This window comes from Narcine bancroftii, chromosome 14 (assembly GCF_036971445.1).
Source record: "Narcine bancroftii isolate sNarBan1 chromosome 14, sNarBan1.hap1, whole genome shotgun sequence".
NCBI lineage: Eukaryota > Metazoa > Chordata > Chondrichthyes > Torpediniformes > Narcinidae > Narcine > Narcine bancroftii.
The window spans coordinates 10928077-10948766 of record NC_091482.1 but is presented as its reverse complement, the minus strand read 5'-3'; the positions used below and the strand labels follow the sequence as shown (position 1 = coordinate 10948766).

Sequence of the window (20690 nt, the reverse complement as noted above, 5' to 3'; positions counted from 1 at the left end):
ACCAGAGGGAAGTAACCTTGAATATGTGATTACAGATACAATGTTAATCAAAAGATTTATAAAAAATATGTATATTAAACTGCAAGAAAAGGAAAATGAGGAAACAAATGGTAAAACTAAACAAAAATGGGAACAAGATTTAAATATAAAGATAAAAAAGGAAACATGGGAGAAGTTATGCTCTGGAACGATGAGAAATACAATAAATACGAGGCTGCGTATGATACAATATAATTGGTTACACAGACTATACATTACACCGCAAAAGTTAAATAAATGGGACCCAACAGTATCTGATAGATGTTTTCGATGTAAAAAAGAAAGGGGAACAACAATTCATGCAATCTGGACATGTGAGAGAGTAGAAAAATTTTGGGATGATCTCAATCAGATATTAAATAAAATAACAGAAAACAATATACCAAAGAATCCAGAGATCTTTCTCCTAAGTAACATAAAAAATAAAGAATTTGGAATTGACTTGGAGGATGCACAAAAAAGATTTGTTAAGATAGCCCTAGCTGTAGCAAAAAAATGTATTATGTCAACCTGGAAATTGGAAGATAATTTGAAAATACAACAATGGTATATAGAAATGAATAAATGTATTCCATTAGAAAAAATAACATATAGTTTAAGAAATAATATTGAAATATTCGAACAAGTATGGGAGCCTTACATTAAATACAATAGCGAAAACCTACCGGGAACAAACATTACCTAAGTTGATGGAAGGAGAAGAAAAGAAAAGAATGGACTCAGTAGAATTTCTGGTGTATTTTTGTTGAATGACAACATTGTCTAACTGAATTAATGCAACCTAGATTGTATAACTAAAATGGATGAGAGGGGGGGGGATGGGGGGGTGGCTTGGGAGGAGGGAGGGGGGAGGGAGAAAAAGTCACTGTAAATGTGTGGAAAAGAAAAAGTGTATATCATGGCTATTGTGATTTATGGTGTGAAAAATAAAAAATTTAAAAAAAAAAAAAAAGGAGAAGAATAGGAAAGTCTGCAGACACTGTGATTGAAGTAAAAACCACAACACTGGGGAAACTGATCAGGTCAAACAGTGCATAGCAAAGATAAAGATACCTAACCAACGTTTTGGGCTTGAGCCTTTTGTCGAGGTCTGAAAGTTCGGGTGCCTGCCTACATTTTGTCGTACCTTGATGAAGGCCCCAGGTCCAAAACATTGGTTATGCATCTTTATCTTTGCTTATATAAAGTACATTGTTTGGCCTGCTGAATTTCTCCAGCTTTGTATTTTTCTTCTCTTAAAACTAACAATCTAAACGACTCGTAAAGTGGCAAGATGATGGAATCCATACCCTAAGACCACACCCAGTGAATCACATTTGCTGCTTACTGTATACTGCAGTCACTGACCAATGAAAGATGGCTCAATAAATGAAAACAGGAAATATTACCCACATGTGCATTGCAAACACCTTCAACTGAGCAGCTTTATCATTCTCAATGCAACAGAGCCAAACAATCTTCCAGCAGACTTCCCAGGACCATCTCAAGACCCAGGATGGACAAGGCAGCATGAAATCTGCTGAAAATTCCAATATTGGAAACCAGGCTGTACTGCTGTTTCTTAAAGAGAGGACTTGAAACACACTTAAAAAAGGAATAGGTGTACTCTATCAGCCACCTCAAACTGCCCCATCATTCAATATAATAATGGCCTCAACTTCTTTTCTGAACAGATCCCTTAACTCGATTTTCCAAATATTATCTATCTCCACCTTAACAGGTAACATGGCCAAATTCCAGCAACCTCGGGGTTAGAGAATTCTGTTGATTTACCACACTCTGAAACAGAAATTACTGTGCTTCTAGGTTTTATTTTGCAGCTATGTCTCCTTGTTTGTGATTCCCCCATTATTGAAAGCACTTTAACGTCTAACCTGCCACGTCCCCTTAGTATCTTACATGTTTGGATAAGGTCACTCTTCATATTGGCGGGCAGATCTTGAGACAGCCCTTGCCCCCCCCCTAAAAAAAATTGAATAGGCCTAACAGAATGCTACAGCACAGAAAACAGGCCCTTCGGCCCTTCTAGTATGTGCTGACCATTGTTTCTCAAGTCCCATTGACCTGCTCCCATTCAATAACTCTCCAGACCTATCCCATCCATGTATCTACTATCCAATTTATTCTTAAAACTCAACATGACAAGCAAAAATAAAAGGAATATTAAAAGATTTACTACATAAAAAGCCTGCTTTCCAAGTAATACACTGAATGAAAGGGCCTCACCTGCAGTGCCTCTACTCGCACTGGAGAAGCCTCATACGAATTACTTGCGGTCCCTGTTTCACTGTCAGAGTATGGCTCCTGCTTGGGCAAGGTAATAATGGAAATGCACAACTGGATCAGCCAGCAGAGCTCCAGCAGTGAGCTTCCCAGACTGTCCTTTTCTTTCTCGCGGGTTCCAACTGGCTGGTGCTTTCTCCAGGACTCTGAATCACTGAGGCGGAGGGGGGTTCCCGAGCCGCTGTTCGAGAAACCCGATGAGCTCGGCTGCTGCAAGAGCAGCTGCAGCTCACAAAGAGGAGCCTGAACAGATAGGATAGCCCCAAGCAAAGTCAGGCTGCACACACGCACATTGACATCTGAAATTGGAGGAGAAAATAGTTAAAAAAGCATAGACATCAGAATCAAAATCAGTGTCTGATTGGTTAATTGAAAATGCCCAATTTAAAATGGTTAACATGGCAGATTCAGTTCTACGATAGTTCAATACAAATGAGAATTTCATTTGTGGGCTCAACATTCTATCACTTAAATGACTTTGGGTGGTGCCCGCTGTCCAATGGTTCAACATGGAACTAATCTACATGCAACATAGTCATTTGTAAACAGTGAAATTATCTGCTGATCTTTAATATCTGGATTCTCATTAAATATGAGGAGTGGCAATGGGCCCAAACTGCAAGAATAGGCAGCTGAAAAATTGATAATACTGGTCAATCTTCAGGTATGAGCAAACACTTAATCATCTAATTACATGGTAGGTCACACATGCTCAATCCAGTAGTGGCAGAGGAGAAGAGATCCATTGCTGTTGCCCATATCAAGCATTTGCTCCTTTATCTTTAGAAACTGGAGCCTTCTCAGTTGAATTGAATTGCCCTGAACATAGCTTGTTAAAAGCTGCATGGAGGATAGAGAGGGAGTTTAAATTAAAACATCTTGAAATCATCTCCAGTCCCACCTCACAGTTTGAGTGATGAACCTGCACAAGGCTGGGATGTGATCTCTTGCCCACATTCTCAACCTGGAAAATTAAAGGATCAAGAAAGATCCAAAGGATAAAATAACAGCATTTGGTAGTCAACAGAGATTAGGTAGGAGTGCACATTTATTAATCTTTTCTGTTTACATAATTTCTTTGTTTCTCTGGAACAAACTTTCTGAAAGGTCCATGTAGACTTCTATTTTGAAGTTTAGAAGATTGAAGGCAAATTTCATGCTTCTATTAGAGAGAGAGCTTCTGGGTCATTGTTTCAAGATAATGGGGTCTGTCATCTAAAAGTGAAGTTCATACAACTCATTGGGAATCTCTGGAAGTTAGATAACTGAAGCTATTTAAAGGGATAGATCATTTTTTGAAAGATTTGGGAATTGAGGGGTCTATGGACTTGGCACGGAGCAATAATTGAGGTCTAGGGCAGATAAACCATTGTGGCGGGCCGCAATTGCGGAGATAGGGCCGGCACATCACGTGGCAGCAGAGATGGACAGAGATCACTAAAGCGACTCCCAGAACAACAAACTGTGGGAGTAGAAACAGGCTGGGGAAGAAGGGCATTCCTATGCATGGAGGTTCCCACCCACTATTGTTATTTCTATGGCTGACTCAGTCAATCAGCAAAAAAAAAAATGGCAGGAACTTATAAAAGTAGCCTTTCCAGCCCTAATAAAGGAGTGAGCTTAACCTGCCACAGTGTGTGTGTGTGTTTGTTTGTGTGGCAAGTTTGAGACACCAGTGGCCTACTCCTCTGTGTTTTGTGTGCAAAGTCGCACCCTACATACCCCACTTTTCCGATTGTTGTGTCAGTCAGATCAGTGAAACCAGAGGTTACAAAAAGAAACTTCAACTCAATACCTCCACCTCTAAAAACTCCCTTTGTGATTGTGTGTGTCGGTGGGGGGGGGGTAGTCACAACTCAACCCAATGCTCCTGACTGATTTTCCAGTTCCGTGTTCTACATCCCTTCCCAGACCCACCTAACTTTATGACCCATAAGGAAAAGCAGACATCTGCTTACATAAGTAAAGACGCACGAACCTCTGAAGCAGGTGTAGGGTTTAATCTGGTTCCAAACACGAGTAACAAGTCCTGGTTTGAGGCGATTGTAGGGTACATTGGTGACCAAATTAGCAAGACACTGATTTTAAAAAAAAATTTAAAAATTGAAGTACAAAATACTAAAGGACATCAGCTCAAGAAATCTTAAAAACAGAGCTTCTTTTTTTTTTTAAATTTTTTATTTTTCACACTATAAACCACATTGATCAAGATACATACATTTTTCTTTTCAAATATATACAGTGTCGTTTTCTCCCCCCCTTCCCATCCCACCCTCCCTACCTCCCCTCCCATTCATTTAAAGTTCAAAATCTAAGATACAAACCCGTCAAACATTGTTGAAACTCAATAAAAACAAACAAGAATTTCCACTGAGTCAATTCTTTTCATTCCCTTCTCCTTCTGTCATTTTAGGTGGTAGATGTCCCCGGTAGGTTTTCTCTATTGTGTTTCATGTATGGCTCCCATATTTGTTCAAATATTGTAATATTCTTTCTTAAATTATATGTTATTTTTTCTAATGGAATACATTTATTCATTTCTATATGCTATTGTTGTATTCTCAAGTTATCTTCTAATTTCCAGGTTGACATAATACATTTTTTTGCTACAGCTAGGGCTAGGGCTATCCTAACAAATCTTTTTGTGCACCATCCAAATCAATTCCAAATTCTTTGTTTTTTTATGTTACTTAGGAGGAAGATCTCTGGGTTTTTTGGTATATTGCTTTTTGTGATTTTATTTAATATCTGGTTTAGATCTTCCCAAAATTTTTTCACTTTCTCACATGTCCAGATTGCATGAATTGTTGTTCCCATTTCCTTTTTACAGCAAAAACATCTGTCAGATACTGTTGGGTCCCATTTATTTAACTTTTGAGGTGTAATGTATAGCCTGTGTATCCAGTTATATTGTATCATACGTAACCTCGTGTTCATTGTATTTCTCATAGTTCCTGAGCATAACTTCTCCCATGTTTCCTTCTTTATCTTTATGTTTAAATCTTGTTCCCATTTTTGTTTAGTTTTACCATTTGTTTCCTCATTTTTGTTATAATTTTTTTGATTATCATTGTATCTGTAATCACATATTCAAAATTACTTCCCTCTGGTAACCTCAGACTGCTTCCCAATTTGTCCTTCAAGTAGGATTTCAGTTGGTAGTAAAAACAGAGCTTCTTGATGCAACACCCTCATTATCACTAGATTGCACACTCGGAAGTCCTGAAATAACAACTGAACTCTTCTCTGGAAAAAAAAATAATGGTGGCACTGCTGTAACAGCAGCATTGCTGCGGACCCAGGGGAGCAGAAAGTGAAGACAAGGTGCTGCTCTGCAGGGTCTGACCTGAAGCTGACAGCCCCGTAAGGTCTTTAAACAGCCTGTTAGAGGAGCAAACAGTGTGTGTTTTTTTTTTAAAACCCATCCTGCATCCATAGAAACATGTGCCCAAGATGGCAGCGCCTGTGCTGGGGAGCACAGCATGAAGATTTGCAGTCACCAGGTGAGCAAAAGGCCAATGTGGGATACCAGAAACCGAGAAAACACCCCGTCCCCAATCCCTTTGAGAAGGAGAAGCCTGAGTGATGACCCTACAGGAAGTTCACCATGGCAGGGGAGCAGCGAGGGGCTCAGTGGCTGAAGGGTCCATATAGGCTGTGGACTGCTGGAGACTGGCTCACGGTAAGCAGGATTCAATAAGCTGCTGACAAAGGACCTTTAGTGCTGAAGGCTTCCCGATCGTATCGGAGGTTGGGATCTGGGGCTCAAGTTGCCAATGGCTTGAACAGGAAGGAGCCTGTGCAGGTGCAGAGGTGGAGGCAAATCCACCAACATTCAAGTGTCTGTGATGGGTCCCTTGCTTCTCTTTCTCTTATTGTTAGTAATGAGGAAATGCTCATGGTGACTCTTTCTTTGCTTTACAGCAGGTAAAGGTTGAAGTATATTGTGTACATTTTTTGATTCATTACATGACAATGAAAGGAATCTTGAACCTTGCTTAACTCAATTTGCACTTAACACCCAAAATAAAAGGAGGGAGGAACAAGTCAGTAGGATGTACATTGACTGTTACGTGAACATGTTGAGTGAGAACAAAATGGATTTTAATGCAGGACACAGCATTAGAAAAGGTACCAAGTGTTACATCCAAGAAGCAATTTTTAAAATACAAAAGCAACCTCACAACTGTTGAAGGAATTGACCTACACGGATCTTATACTATTTTCGGAAAAGACACGATTTACCTTGATTATCTGCGTGAGTGTCTGTGGGGAGGATTCTGCCACTAGAGCAAGCAACAAACATCTATGAAGCTCCCGGATACTGGAGGCCAAGGTGGCAGAGAAAGGAGTGAAGGCTCTGCGATGATCATTGGTGTCTTCTGCAACAGACAGAAAGTGCTTCGATCCTTCCAAGATGGCTGATAAGACTTGGAGGGAACCAGCACGAACCTGACCAACACAAATAAAAACATTTAAATGACTCATTCTTCCACATTGTTTCATGTCTCCAATAATTTATTTCCAAGCCTTAAAGCTATAATATGCATCTTTAGAGTCTATTTATTATACTCCAGTCAACACACGTTTAAAATACTACTCTGCATGCATTAAAATGGATGAGAATGATAATCCCAAGAATGAGCATTCTATAATTAATTGATCCAAAATTTTTAGACCTTCAAAATTCAGAAAGGCCAAACCAGCAAGTACAATCTTCCCAATGAAGGCCTGGTTAGTTGAGTTCAAAAAGCACAAAATGAAACCCAGTATGCAGATGAATGGTTCTTTTGAACAGCACAGGCCAGGAATCTTCTAAACTCAAATTTTGGTTTCAATAATAGCACCTCTTCAGTTATCTTTCAGAGTCCATTTATGATCATTATCCACGATTACCTGGCCTGCTCTTCATTATTCTTTTTATCATTATTCTCTTTATCTGTCTCACCTCCCCCACCTTCATCTATCCAGTATCCTGTTACTTCTTGGCCACCTCCCTCACCCTTACCCAACCAACCCCTTTTCAATGCTTGCCTTCTCCCTTTCCCATCATAGTCTCAACAAAAGGGTCCCAATCCAAAAAGATAACTTTGCATTTCTCTCCCTATATGCTACCTGACCCGCCGAGTTCCTTCAGCTTCTCAGTGTTCAATCAAAATTATAGTATCGGCAGTTCCTTTCCTCTCACACAAAGCCAAGGAAACTGACTCCGAGAGATACAGCAGAGATAAGATAGCCCAGTTAGCTCAACAGTCATCAAGCTTCCAATTCCACTAATCCAGTGGTTCTCAGCCTTTTCACTTCATTCATATACCCCTTAAGTAATCCCTTATTAACCACAGAGCACCTATGGTATCCTATGGTGGTATGTGAGTGGGGGGAACCACTCCACTTAATTATAGAATGCTCATTCTTGGCCAACTAACCTATTAATTTACGCATTTTTAGGAAGTGCGAGAAACAGGAGCGAACAGAGGCAATCCACGCAACGATAAAGAGAAGGTACAAATGTCGCACAAACTGTGCCCGGGGTCAGGACTCAATCCAGGTTGCTGGTGTTGTGCTGTAGTGGCACAGGTACTCTGTGGTCAGTATGAGATTAGTTAAGATGGTATACGAGTGGAAAGAAAAAGGTTGAGAACCACTGATCTAATCCAATTTAAAACTAGATTCAAACTACAAACACAAATATAATATATAAAGAAAGTAAATTTTAAAACAGATCAAATTGGTGTCCATTGGAATGACAAGTGCCTAGAAACTAATACGAGGTTCACAATTACATAGTAGTTATGGGACATTGCCGGCTTTACAGACAGGGAATTAATTTTTCCTTACCTTTGGTGATGGATCTTTTAAAGCAATGGTGATCAAGGACACAGCTTGTGGGCTTCCAATGCCAGGAGCATCTGCAATGAACGATGACCAGTAGCCATAAAGAACTTTCTTCTCTATTGATTTTATAGTTGAAAGGAAGCAGGCTAAAGCCCCCTGGCGAACCTTTCCCTGAAGTGATCTACAAAGGCAAGAGAAAGGTTTTGAGGTTGTACCTTTAATTCCTCCTTTCAACGACCAAAGGAACTGCTCACACTAACCATCCAAGACTCTCATATTCATAAAGACAATATTTATCTGCATGGTTGAAATATTTGTCCTGCACAGGTATTGCTGTCTATATATGCTTTAGGTCTGGTTGTGTTTGCGTGTTTTACACTGTGGACTGGAGAATGCTGTTTCGTTGTGTTGTACTTGTACACTCAGATGACAATAAACTTGACTTGGCTTCTCCTAAAGATGCTGACCAATGCAGTGCTCCATGGAACACATATTAGGAATAGGAGCACAAGATGCACTACCGTTTTAGATGCAGGTTTTCAGCAGGGCACGACTACATGAATCAATATCAGTATCTCAGAATTGATTGCCCAGCATCATGGAGCGAACGCTCATATTATAACCATCTTACACCATTACTATTAAAAAAAGTAAAAATACTAGTGCACAAAAAGTAAGGCAGGGCCTTTGGTTCATTGATTATTCAGGAATCTGATGGCAGTGGCGAAGAAGCTGTCCTTGTGCCACTTGAGTCCTCATCTTTAGGTTCCTGTACGTTTTCCCCAATGGTAGCAGAGTGAAGAGGATGGTGGGGGTCTTTTGAGGATAGAGGCTGCTTTCTTAAGACACTGCCTCATGTCGATGTCCTCAATGGAGTCAAGTCTGGTGCCTGTGATGACGCAGGCCGAGTTAACAACCTTCTGGAGTTTATTCTTGTCCTAAGAGTTGGCATCTCCGTACCAGGCAGTGATGCCACCAGCCAGAATGCTCTCCACGGTCCACCTGTAGAAGTTTACAAGAGTCTTCGGTGTCATACCGAATATCCTCAGACCTCTCACAAAGTATAACCATTGGCAAGCCTTCTCTGTGATTGCATCAATGTGGAGGCTCCAGGACAGATCCTCAGAGATGTTGACACCAGAAATTTGAATTTTTTTCCCCCAAAATTATACACAGTAACACTTTAAATATATAATATATTAAATTTTTTCTCACAAACACAACAAACAAAAACAAAGCAGTCCCTCGATCACTCCCCCCTTCATACACTGTCAGAGTCTACATATATTTTTAAGAATATAGAGTACACTTGGGGAAACTAATTTTTTAAAATTACTGTATCTGGACCCTTGTGTGGTTCAGGTATGGCTGCCAGACCTTTACAAAAGTGTCATATTTATTCTTTAAGTTATACCTTTATATGATTTTTTTCCATAGGTAGACAGCTGTTCATTTGCATAGTCTATGAGTAGAGGGGAGTCGGACTTCCAAGTGATCTTGATACATTTTTTCGCTACCGCCAGTGCTATTTTTTATCAATAAAATTTGGTCAATTTGTCGCTTATTTCCATCAAATTACCTAATAGATATAGCTCCAGGTCACCCATGAAGGCCACTCCTGTTAGTCTGGTTAATGTTTCTGCGATTTATTTCCAAAATGACCTCACTTTCATGGACGACCATGTGGCATGTAGAAAGTTCCTGTGGAATTTGAGGTTCTTGATCCTCTCCTCTACTGAGCCCTCGATGAAGACTGGGTCGTGTTCCACAGACTTCCTCCTGAAGTCCACAATCAAGAAACCAGGAATGCAAAATATCAATTGATATCCCACTGATCTCAACCATAAACTCAAAGTTACCATAGAAGGCAGTGGTCAATGGCTAGTTCCATTTTGGCCAATTGTTCAAACTATGAATTTGCTTTTATTTTGACAGCATATTACATTATTTTGTCCATTTTTAATTCAGCTTTATTCCTAGTCCCAGAACTGTGGCACACTTCTCAAACAGAACTGACATAATTTCTTATCTACATGCTGAAAACCATATAACCATATAACCATTTACGGAGTGGAAACAGGCCATGTTGGCCTTTCGAGTCCGCACCGGTTCGCTGATTTTGGGCGCCCTCTTCAGGCAATGGTCCCGGTAGATCTTCATTCTGCATAAAAACTTGTTAAAGATCTTCGCAGAACAGATGCAAGGAAGGTGTTTCTCCTGACGGAGGTGACTGGTACTGAAGGTAGACTCCCTTTAAGAATAAGGGTTGAGCATTAAAGTTTGAGAGGGGGGAGAAATTTCTTCACTGTTTGGCTGTGGAACTCAGCTGTGTTCAATCAAAGCATTGAACTACAATTTTCTGGGCAGTATAAAACTTGTGGATTTTGGAGATATTGGCACTGGGATAGAAGATCAGCTGTGATCTTGATGAATGATACAGCAACTTTGAGGGACTGAATGGTCCACACTTCCTCCTCTTTCTTATGCTCTCAAATAAACCAGGACACACAAACATTTTAAATTGCAAAACACTTACCGCAGTTTACTCTGGATTCCACCCTCTGTATCTGAATACTCAGAGTCTGAACTATTTATCTTTTTCCAGGTGGGGTAGAAAGAATCTGAGGCATCTTTTCCATCCAACACAGGGATCAACCTATCAGTGTAGTTCTTTGGTCCTTTAAGAAGGTTAAAAGTTGCAGATCCTCCTCTCTGCTTCTCGTTCTCTGGTTGAAGGAGTAGTTCGGGCTGTGTCGTGTCATTGTGGGATTCTTCCTTTTGGCCTTCCGATTGTTCCTTCTTGATTTTGAATCGAGATTTCTTTTTTTTATGCTGCTTCAAGAGCAAAAAAAAGACTTAAGTATGTACTTTCAAAGAAAGGAGCAACAATTTCCATTGATGAACCTCTCTTCCTTAAAACACAATTCCTTAGCAGGTCTCACATCTTCAGGTGAAATGGAAAATGGACATGTTTTCGCAGAACATCCCAGTGGCCAGTGTTCCTTTATGACAGGAAATATCAAATACACTAGAACCAGACACACAACTATACTGTGCATTCTGAATGAGTACCTCTGGTTGAATCCCAGCCTTTCCAAAGGCAATTTCTAATATCCTGTATTGAGCACAGTTGATTTAACAGGGATCTAGTATGTTCCTGTAAGGCAACCACTCAGCATACTTTACGACATGCCAAGTCTCCTCAAACTTCTCAGAAAGTAGAGGTATTGGGTTCCCATTTGGTTGTTTCAAAGTGCTGGTCAGAGTACACAAGTGCCCAGGAACTTAAATCTACTAACCCTCTCCACTGCCTTGCATGGTCCCTCAGCTTCTCCTTCCTAAAGCAAACAACAACCTCAGCTGTAATTTCTTGCATAACCTTCTTTTGGCTGCAAAGATGCTATTCTAATTTAATTGATTGTCACTCTACTATTAAGCTTCCAACACACAGTTTAAAAATCAGACACAGTGGCTGCTGGTGCGGTCATACTTAATTGATCAGGAATTTAAATTCCTGAACAAGAAAATCAAAGTTGATAGCGTACAATGTTTCAAACTAGTACAGAATTAAAAACTCATATATGGGGCAAGTGAGCAAACTCCAGTTTGTTTTGGGCCACCCAAATATACCCAATTCACCTACACCCCAGCTATGTTTTTCAACGGTGGGAGGAGACCCATGCAGACACTGGGAGAATGTACAAACTCCTTACAGACAGCACGGGATTCGAACCCCTGTCCAGATCGCTAGTGCAGTAACAGTGTTGCACTAACCACTACACTGTGCCGTCCCTTCTGCTTGCAAGGAAACAAAAGAATTATCTCCTGCTGATGACCGCAAACTATTCATCTGTCCTTCACCCCAAAATGAGGCCAGAGAAGACTCAATGGTCCATTTCATCACATCCTTCTAGAATATCAACTCTGCTACCAATATTATAATAGGACCTAATTGCTTCTTAAAGGAATCCAAGCAACCATCTTGATCTGAACTTCAGTAGAGAAAAATACGCCCATTTCACAGGAAGCAGTTTTCCAGTGAATAAAACCAGATCAGACAATGGGGCAGTGGCACCTACATGGAGGTAAGAATGGAAATCCCCTTCTGTACAAATTTCAGACTTCCTGACTCAAAAAAAAAATCTATCACCCCTCAAAAAAATGCCTAATTCAATTTCTCAGAAATATCTCAAAGCACTTTAAATACTCCAAAACTGAGGTGCAGTCTTTTACCACACAGACAAACACAGTCACATTCACCAGCACTGAAATGAATGAATGGCTATTTAAACTCAGTATGTTTTCAATGGTAGTATTTGCATACTTCCAAGAAAGTTTAGTTATGAATGAAAAAGCTAACTAATGGAGTTTGTAATGATCAAACAGGTATCACATTTTATAACTTCGTCTGGAATAATAAATCCTCACTGGCAAATTCGTTTTCAAACTTAGAACTCCAGTGCACCAAAGATACTTAAACTAAAATTGATACCGAGATTTGTGATGACCGACACTTTTAGCACTCTTCATATGGTGATTAAACACTAGGTTACCGGTTCTCAACCGTTTTTCACCCAAAGACCACTTTAAGCATTCCTTTGCTTATCACAAACCATCTAAAACAAACCGACAGGCCCCTGTTGGTGGGGGGCTGGTGACCTCGTGTCACTTTCCAGACAACTGACAGCATTTTCATTTTGTTTTGGTGGATTTTTTTTTTTGAGAATTTGGATTTACAACATCACTGGTGTTTGTCCTTTTCCCTTTGAAGTATTCTCCCTTTTCCAGCACATGCTCTAAATAAACACGCACATCAAGTTAACTTCCTTCTCACAGCCTCCCCAATCACTGCAAGGTTGCAGCATAAAATGGCGAGATAGCACAGCTTCTCTGGTAGTGATGACAAGAACCACTGACACCAGAAGCCCAAGGGGGCTAATTGGAAGGAGTATATATTTTGCATCACCCCAATCACAAATCCAATGCTCACATTTTCAATGCTAGCATTAAGTGTGGCAGAATATTAACACTGTTAATATTCTGCAGACCACCTATAACCAACACATGGACCACAGGCTGAGGAGTACTGCTATAGATTAATAATCTTGATCCTAGAATCATAATCCAGAGATAGGATCTTTCCCCATGGAATCTAAGGAATATAAATTTTGTTAATTATTTGAAAAAGAACAATGATCAAGGAGCTCACAGCCTGTTATAAAAACTAACCTGGCTCATTACAACATTCTTTCTTTGGCTTGGCTTTGCGGACGAAGATTTATGGAGGGGGTAAATGTCCACGTCAGCTGCAGGCTCGTTTGTGGCTGACAAGTCCGATGCGGGACAGGCAGACACGGTTGCAGCGGTTGCAGGGGAAAATTGGTTGGTTGGGGTTGGGTGTTGGGTTTTTCCTCCTTTGCCTTTTGTCAGTGAGGTGGGCTCTGCGGTCTTCTTCAAAGGAGGTTGCTGCCCGCCGAACTGTGAGTTATCCCAATTGCGACTTCATATCCACAGAATATGGACTACTCTGTGAAATGCCTGTAGAGCGCGTCGAAAGAATCAAAGGCTTGTTGATCCAAACCAAGGCGCGCTCTACAATTTTATTAACTAGAAGACTGGAGAGTATCACATGTAGGTCGACCAGTCCAGAATGACTTGGTCTGGCTAGGAGCAACCCTTTAAGACCTGCCAGTAGGTGTGGCTACGCTCTCAGTCAATCACAGTCATCCTACACTACAATCTATACATATACACATTGGTGATAGAATCTGTACTGTCACAATGCCCCTGCAAGGAACTTAATTCAAAGGAAATTACAGATGGGCAACATGTTCTGGCTTTGACAGTGACACATCCTGTGAATGAAGTTTAAAAAAAACCATTCAATAGCAAGGTTTACATTATTTTTGAAAATACATTATTACCCCAGCTTGTTTTGAAGTGTTTGTTGCACCTCCCACCTTATCCTTCGTGGGTGAACTACCTTCATACTGGGGCAGAGGAGCTGGATATAGAACTGCAGGAACTTCAATGTTCACACCTGGGAAACCATAGAACATATATGTCTGGAAAGAAATGAACAAAAGGAAAATAAAACACAGCCAAGAGGCACAATAAGTGTAGTCTGCAAATCAAGCCAAATATTATTTTCTTACCATAAAACAAAGATTGAAGGTTAAAGAAGTAAAACACAAACATCTGGAGACACCATGGTTCAAATAAAAACACGATGCTGGAGAAACTCAGCTGGCCAAACAGTGCACTTTATATTGCAAAGATAAAGATACATAACCAACATTGCAGGCTTGAGCTGAGTTTCTCCAGCAGTGCTTTTATTTGAGGGTTAAAGAAACTGCCTTCAATTTCCTGACCCAGTACACTGCAAATTCCAGTAACTATGTTTCAGAATAGACCAACTGCAAGGGTTCAACATACCCCGGTATGCTGATAAAGTATGGATAAATGAAGAACCAGTTGTATATTCAAACACTAGCAATTAATGGCTCTTCCTTAAGTCTTGATGAAGATGTCCAGCCCAAAACAGTGACCATTCTTTAACTCCCACCAATGTTGATTGACCTACTGAGTTCCCCCAGCAGATTGGGTTTAGACTTCCCTGTAGATCCACTTTCATTCTTAACAAATAAATTGCTCAGCTAAGGTCAAACATAGAAAGCAATCTATTATTAATTTACAGTCATTTACCTTGAGAGCTGCCAGGAGAGCACCCAGTTGGTCAGCTTGTGTCAGATTAATTCTTCCTGCATTCAAAATGGAATGGATGCCCTTCAGTGCATTTTGCAACAACTGAAACAAGAATTGCAAGCAAATCATTTGTCCAGCAAAGAATAGATGGATTCAGAATTTCCTTCCTGGTGGTGAAGGTGAGAATGCTAGAGAACGGTGCTGCAGTGATAGGACACAGGGAAATGTGCATTCAGTGCGAACAATGGAACAAGGGATAGCTCAGTTTTGCTGTTGTGAGTAAACACAAAGATGATCAAGAGAAAAAAAATTAAAAATGATTCCCTCAGCCATGATGTTCCAGACATTATCAAGAAGCTATAGACTTCTGACAGCAATATTTTAAAATTACTCTCTTCGCCACTCATGTATTTCCATTAGAAGGTAAAACTTATTCCTCTGGAAATGCAGATATAACTTAATGGAGATTATTAATAGCAAGTCATTAACTCTGCCTAGACTTTCCCTTTGCTCCAAAAAATACTGGAAGAATGCAGCTCAATTGATCCCTGACACTTTCCAGGGTTTTTTGGGGGTGGGGGGTGATTCCTGTTACTCTGTACATGTGGCGCACAAGGGCCTTTTTCACCAGAGTGAGTTCATTATTAAAAAACTGAAGTAAAGCCTTTGCGACCCCTACTAAACTGTTCCTCAGAGGTTATCGTCAAAGTTCAGCAATTCGACCAAACAGCAGGATTACAACTATATTGGTTCCAAGATGAGTTTATAACTTAAATATTGAATGTACAGTTAATTAAGGACCTAACATCACAATTTTAAACATCAGTCTTTCTCATTTCTTGAGAGTTACTTTTATCATTGAACTATATTGCTCAAAATTATTTAATAACAAATTCTGTAGTTGAAGTCCTTGTCCATATCAGCACTGGAACATCAATTATACACATCATGGGTACTTCCCTCAATCTACAAGAACAGTAACTTTGTGAACAGTTTGCTGAGTGGAGGTGAAAACAGAGCAAAGGGATCAACTTGGAAAGCGACAGGCAGTTGATATATCTGGGGCACTGGAATATTGCCCAAACCCAATATTTCTCACATGCTGATCGCATATAATCTTAACAACACTTCAGAAAGAATGAGTGGCAATCACAAAGCTTTCTTTAGATGGGCAACAGTTACAGTGGTCCAGCCTTTAAAGCATTTTAAAACTTAAGAGGTCTGTCGGTCAGTTGTGACACTAGAATGGGCTAAAGAAAGCGGTATTAATACATCATTCTACATACATTTCCAAACAAAAAAAAATCAGAGAGCAAGACAATTGTTCATTTAGGGGCTGTGAATGACAGGTGCAGAATAGAATTCAAAATTCAATATCCTTTACACTAATTACATATCACAATCTGAACATCACGACTTTGGCTGTTAAAATTATGTGAGAATGTAGACATCTCCAAATTGCTGGCTCATGACTCCCCATGCAGAGAACAAAAGACTTCTGGTAAAGAGAAATCTACTTTGCAAAAGATATGGTCATTTATTTAAAATGTCTAAACTGCTTTACCAGCAATGAAGTACTTTTAAAGTGTATCCTTACTGGCCGTTATGGCGAGGCATAAATGGGAAGCCTTGCAGTTCACTTGCTCATTTTAAACACAACTCCCAAGAGCACCAAGCTTCGAAGGGGTAGGTGAGCAAGAACAAGGCACATGAAAAAAATGTGGTCAATTCACCCAAGGACACAGAACAGCACCATTACAAGTCACTGGATGTCAAAATACAGGTCAGACAAGCAAATGGTTAGTCTTTTTACAGAAGGTTTGAATACAGGAATAAGACAGTCTTGCTGCAATTTCATGGGAACTTGGTCAAAGCATGCCTCGAGTACCGCACACATTTTAGGTCTTCTTACCCAAGAAAAGATGTACTTTACACAGAAGGAGTTTTTGAGGAACAACCTGAGATTTTACTGGTTTGAGGAATGGCAGGTTTGTCATGTGAGAGTGATTGAATAGCCCAAAACTGTTCTCTGGAGCAGCCATTTTCAACCTTTTTTTAGCGATGGCCCTGTAGACTCTGGCTAAAGGCCCCTTCCCTTTGAAGCAGTCAAGTTTTGATTTCTTCTGTATTTACTCCCACCAATTACATAAAAAAACAAAAAAAATTATATATTGATGTTACTGGAGGTGAAAAGAAAACAAGGCTTTTCCTTAAATGTGCTGTGCCCCACACGGCTGTTCTCGAGTATAGATGACTGAGAGGAGATCTCATGAAAACATTTGACATTTTTAAAAGGGCTTACATGCTGAGGATCTAGAACTGGTGACACATTTTCAGAATAAAGGATATGCCATTTAAGACCAAACCAAGAAGAAATTTATTCATTCAGAGGATGGTGAAAGTCTAGAATTCTTTGTTCTAGATAGCTATGCATGCTAGTCATTGCATTCCTTCAAAACAGTGATAGCTAGATCTTTCAACATTTAAGGGAATCAAGATGTGTGGATATTTTTGGTCCTGAGATAAATCAGTCATAGCAGGCTTAAAGGGATGAAGGCCCTCTCCTGATCCCATTTCGTACTTTCTCTAAAGACATATACTATGTCAACTCAAATATGAAATACTGATTTACCTTACAAACTGTAACATCGTCAACTTCAGAAGTCTTTGGGTTCCTCAATACATTCAGAAAGGTCTGCAGAGATATGATTTTGTACTGTTCCTCCAGGTAAGCCTGCCCAGGAACACTATCAACGAAGGATTAAAGCAAATCATAAAAAGTCATTGCTACAATTTTCATTCATCATTGCAATAAAGCTAAAGTAGTCCATGGGGTTTGACTTTATTTCCTCTTTGAAGTAAAAGATCTGTTTAAAAGTGGTTATACATTTATTTTCTTTGGCTTGGCTTCGCGGACGAAGATTTATGGAGGGGGTAAAAGTCCACGTCAGCTGCAGGCTCGTTTGTGGCTGACAAGTCCGACGCGGGACAGGCAGACACGGTTGCAGGGGAAAATTGGTGGGTTGGGTTTTTCCTCCTTTGCTTTTTGTCAGTGAGGTGGGCTCTGCGGTCTTCTTCCAAGGAGGTTGCTGCCCGCCGAACTGTGAGGCGCCAAGATGCACGGTTTGAGGCGATATCAGCCCACTGGCAGTGGTCAATGGGGCAGGCACCAAGAGATTTCTGCTTGTGCTATTGGCATCTTATGTTTGATATGAATGCAAATGGGCACAACACCAACTTCCATGAACATGCAGGATCAAAGGTGGTGGTGCAGGATGAGGAATTTCGAGATAAATCAGGCCAGTATCTGGGGCAGAACTATGACTCATGACATCAATATAACTCAACTTAATGTTTACTGAAGTCCATCTCCCCCCCCCCCCATCAATACAAAATGGAAATCTCCCTCCATCATCAGCAGGAGGACGCACCAACTCAAGAATACCTCCAACACAGGGCAACACAGCCTCACAGTTCCATTGATCGGATGGAGTTCAATCCTGATCTCCTGTGCCGTCTGTGTTTGGTTTGAGTATTCTCCCTGTGAACACGTGCATTTCCAAGGGGCAATCCGGTTTCCTCCCATATCTGTGCAAGTTAATTGCCCAATTCAATTGCCATGTAGGCAAGCAGTAGAAGCTGTTGATTATTGATGGAAATGTGAGGAAAATATAGTGGGTAATGAAAGATTAGTGTAAATAAAGATTTAAAAGAACAGAGGTTAGGAAGGTCATGTCTACCATTTCCAGCATTCCTTCTTTCAACCCAAGACACACGTTATCCAAATGGAATGACATATCCCCAAATAAAACTAGCCTTAAAAGGTACGTCCACTATCTTTCTTCATCCATCAGGTATCTTAACTGCATCTTTCTTTGTTGAGACTCCTGTGGTATCTTTTTTTCCCCCTCACAAAGACTGAAGAGTGTTCAGCTGCATGAGTAGATTTCTTTTCTGGTCCCTGATGGCCCACACCTCTTCTGCTTGCTAGGTGTTTACATGTCTGCAGATTTCTGAATTTCCTTTTATATCATTCTTCTTCTTTTATCTTCCTCCAGTTGCCACCCTCTTTCTTTTGATTTCCTTCAGTGTTCAATAATCAATCTTTCTCATATGTGTTTCTGGTCCCTGATGGCCCACACCTCTTCTGCTTGCTAGGTGTTTACATGTCTGCAGATTTCTGAATTCCCTTTTATATCATTCTTCTTCTTTTATCTTCCTCCAGCTACCACCCTCTTTCTTTTGATTTCCTTCAGTGTCCAATAATCAATCTTTCTCATATGTGTTTTCAACCCATCATATCTTCCCCCCTCTCCATATGGGGGTCTGAAGTTTTTATTGCTCTACCTATGTCACGAAAGATACCAAGTTTGTACATAAACCATCTCATCTTTAAAGGCTAGTTTGATTCAGTCACATTTTTGCCTGCCAATCTTTGATTCTAATTTACCCAGGCCATATAATGAGAATGTCTTTCTCCAGATGGCTCTTTTACCCTAAGAATGGTCCGTTTCCATTCTAAATGTTACGATGCAATGGACACTATTCCAAAAATGAACCCCAATGTTTACCTGCTGATAGCATTTAACGATTGATTTCACTGGAGCAGTTAGGTAAAGGCAATAAATGCTTGTCCTTCCATCAAAGCTAAATCTCCTGAATGAATCAAATATATCATTGCACTGATCTGTCCATTAACCATGAAGTTAAGCATCATGGGATGGAAATTGGAAAGAAAATATAATATTAGATTCCCAATCACATAAATCTTAAGAGTTACTTAGAAAGTACACGTCAAATCAGTTTTGACAGATAATGAGCCAGGTCTCACTAGCGCAAGAAGGCAATGCTGTTCAGCTCCATTTTACATGCAATAATCCCAGGATTCCACATATCTGTAGTCGAATGTGAAAATTCAAACTTATTGAAAAACAGCTAGCATAACATCTGCCAATGCTCTCCTTCTCTGGACTCCACACCCAGTGGTGAAGGAACATTTTGTTGTAATTTCCCAGGAATTTTTTTTACCTCTCAGATCATGCAAAGGGTTAGATCCCAATGAATTCAGTGAGGATTATGGGCCTGCAGGTACGAAGGAAAGGACAAGTTTCTTTTTAAAAAATGTTTATTTAAAGTTATTAATTATTTATAAGCTCTGTATGCTTTGTTTGACTTTAATTACTTAGCCAAAATAGTTTTTTTTAAAGTGTAATTATTTATTTAACTTTCATTATTTTTAATGTCCATATGTCAGAGACAATAAAAATGACAAAAGGCTCCACAAAGCTTTAGCAGCTTTCAGGGTCAAAGCGTTCAGGGTCATTTCAAGTATCAAATTTTCTCGGTGTTCCCTGCCCTATAATGTCTTAAGCATGCCAACAAAATCCAGGCTCAATCCAGGTTGAGAAGGGTAGACAGAATCTGAACCAAGTTCAAGTATGTGCATGGGGAAATCCCAGGCAGCATGTCCTGACCACAAGCATCATTGCTATAAGACTCAGGTTAAAAAAAAGCTTGCAACTTCCAGAATGTGTCTGTCAAACAATTCTGCAGCCAGTGATTAGATGAAGCATTTCACTTTGACAATTCTAAACCTCTTTCTGTTCATCCATTATTGAAAATAGCACAGTAAGATTTTTTAAAAAACAGCATTGAAAGATTTGGTTTCAGTTCACAATACGAAAAATCTGAAAGTCTACCCAAGGCAGAGATTAGCCATGCAATAAACAGCTGCCCTCCTTAGGTCCACGTCCAACTCTGTCGGTGCACTAAGCTGCAGTAAAATGCCATTTTTTCCCAGCAGATCTGGAAGGAACTAGAAGGAAACA

General features: G+C 40.0%; 1 protein-coding gene across 9 annotated transcripts in view; it reads right to left on the bottom strand.

The window, feature by feature from the left end:
- The window catches only part of heatr6 (HEAT repeat containing 6), a 152880-nt gene that overhangs the window by 98534 nt on the left and 33656 nt on the right, over nucleotides 1-20690 (bottom strand). For 8 of the 9 annotated variants that reach the window (XM_069911408.1, XM_069911406.1, XM_069911407.1 and 5 more), the window contains 9 exons: nucleotides 20562-20677; nucleotides 17495-17609; nucleotides 14863-14964; nucleotides 14082-14222; nucleotides 10694-10992; nucleotides 8161-8338; nucleotides 6568-6774; nucleotides 4301-4400; nucleotides 2266-2621 (listed from right to left, as the gene is read on the bottom strand). In XM_069911408.1, the coding sequence (XP_069767509.1) occupies nucleotides 2266-2621; nucleotides 4301-4400; nucleotides 6568-6774; nucleotides 8161-8338; nucleotides 10694-10992; nucleotides 14082-14222; nucleotides 14863-14964; nucleotides 17495-17609; nucleotides 20562-20677 (1614 nt within the window). The remainder of the gene's footprint in view (nucleotides 1-2265; nucleotides 2622-4300; nucleotides 4401-6567; nucleotides 6775-8160; nucleotides 8339-10693; nucleotides 10993-14081; nucleotides 14223-14862; nucleotides 14965-17494; nucleotides 17610-20561; nucleotides 20678-20690) is intronic. The other variant, XM_069911402.1, reaches the window with a different exon arrangement.